The sequence below is a fragment of the Pundamilia nyererei genome, unplaced genomic scaffold, assembly GCF_000239375.1.
Source record: "Pundamilia nyererei isolate P.nyererei 1_Seehausen unplaced genomic scaffold, PunNye1.0 scaffold00256, whole genome shotgun sequence".
Classification (NCBI taxonomy): Eukaryota; Metazoa; Chordata; class Actinopteri; order Cichliformes; family Cichlidae; genus Pundamilia; species Pundamilia nyererei.
In genome coordinates this window covers 243084-244720 of record NW_005187657.1, presented here as the reverse complement: position 1 = coordinate 244720, position 1637 = coordinate 243084, and the positions used below count along the sequence as shown (strand labels likewise).

The 1637-nt window shown below is 42.8% G+C and overlaps 1 protein-coding gene across 1 annotated transcript in view; it reads left to right on the top strand.

The window, feature by feature from the left end:
* The window catches only part of pcca (propionyl-CoA carboxylase subunit alpha), a 37023-nt gene that overhangs the window by 3570 nt on the left and 31816 nt on the right, over nucleotides 1–1637 (top strand). The window contains exons 2-4 of the mRNA XM_005749842.1: nucleotides 91–168; nucleotides 314–361; nucleotides 1048–1116. Of these exons, the coding sequence (XP_005749899.1) occupies nucleotides 91–168; nucleotides 314–361; nucleotides 1048–1116 (195 nt within the window). The remainder of the gene's footprint in view (nucleotides 1–90; nucleotides 169–313; nucleotides 362–1047; nucleotides 1117–1637) is intronic.

The following is a 1637-nucleotide window of genomic DNA, read 5'->3' as shown; positions in this document are numbered from 1 at the left end:
TGTGTGTGTGTGTGTGTGTGTGTGTGTGTGTGTGTGTGTGTGTGTGTGTGTGTGTACACTAACAGTAAAGTTGTGCTGTGTGCTCTGCAGTGTTCCCCTCTCCAGTCCAGATGCTGTGTTGTGCAGAGAGAGGCTCAGTATTCCACCATATCTAGTCCCAATGAGAAGGTAATGCATGGCTCTCGTCTGCTTATTTCATTTTTGTATTCATTCATATTTTCAACAATGCTGATTAAGAAAATCTATATATTTTACTTTCAGTACAAAGTCTTTGGAGTAATGCAACGTTGCTGTTTGTCTTCTTCCTCCGCAGACCTTCGATAAGATCCTCATTGCAAACAGAGGAGAGATTGCTTGCAGGGTAACTCTCATTGACTCACACAATATGTACAGTTAACAGCTGGTTGTTTTGGGGGGACTAAGAGGAAATTCCACTTTGACTTTACGGATAAATGCCACTGATATGTATCGACTTTCACATCAAGTTGGTGCCAGAATTCTTTAAATGTGACAGTACTTGTGCTCGTATGGGACCACAGGTAGCAAAGTGATCCTTGACAATAACAGGTCCGTACCCCTGACCTATCCAAATGCCAAAAACAGCATTCACACAGCTGTAAATAGAGTTTTCGTGTGTGATTAATGTTAAGTCATGGTCACGATGAATGTGTTTCATGCGTGGACGTGTCAAGCTGTTCATCTTAAAATGAAGCAGAGAGCAGCTGCAGCTCACAGCCCGTCTCATTGCTGCAGCAGGAAACTCTGCAGGGCTCAGCTGTGAAAGGTGCTCTGCCTACGTTCTTCATCTCATGCTAACTTCTGCATCAGTGGGTCCACCTTTCAGCCACCAGCTGCCTGATATTATGTAGCAGCACGGGGGCTGTGGTGGTGGGGTAAACGTCCGGGATCCATGATTTCCAATACAGATAATGACATCATCTATATATTATTCATATCTCAGTGCTTTTAATGCTGCAGCTGATTGGTGCAGTTGGTTGTGCCTGCTGATATGTTCTACTGTGAGGTATTTTCCTTGTTTTCAATCAGGTGATCAAGACGTGCAAGAAGATGGGCATCCAGACTGTGGCTGTTCACAGTGATGTAGACTCCAGCGCTGTGAGTCACGACCTGTGCATTTCCAGGGAGCAGGGGAACTCTGATGTTAGACATAACCTCGTGTTGAATAACTGCATGCTGGTTTTATTTCACACCTACCTGAGGACTTGTCTTTGTGTTCAAGGGTTTCATTTGAATTTTCAAACTCAGTGTGATCTGAATGTGATTCAGTAGGTTAAACGTAAATTCAAGCTCAGGTTAACTTAAATACTTTATCCTGAGAGTTAAGAGTTAATGCACGTTGATGCAAAGAGGAATGGTTTTATATTACATAGTTTATAGTTAACACTTCAGTGTTGGATCAGATACCTGGGCAGTGATAAATCAGCTGATGCTTCTGCACTGACTGTGTTACAGTCAGGTATAATAACTAATGTTATTCATACCTGACTGATGATTAAAAAACCTTGTTTGTGTGCTGACATTACCATGTACACTACCGCTAGGGCTGCCACGATTAGTCGACTAGTCACGATTACGTCGACTATCAAAATCGTCGACGACTGATTTAATAGTCGACG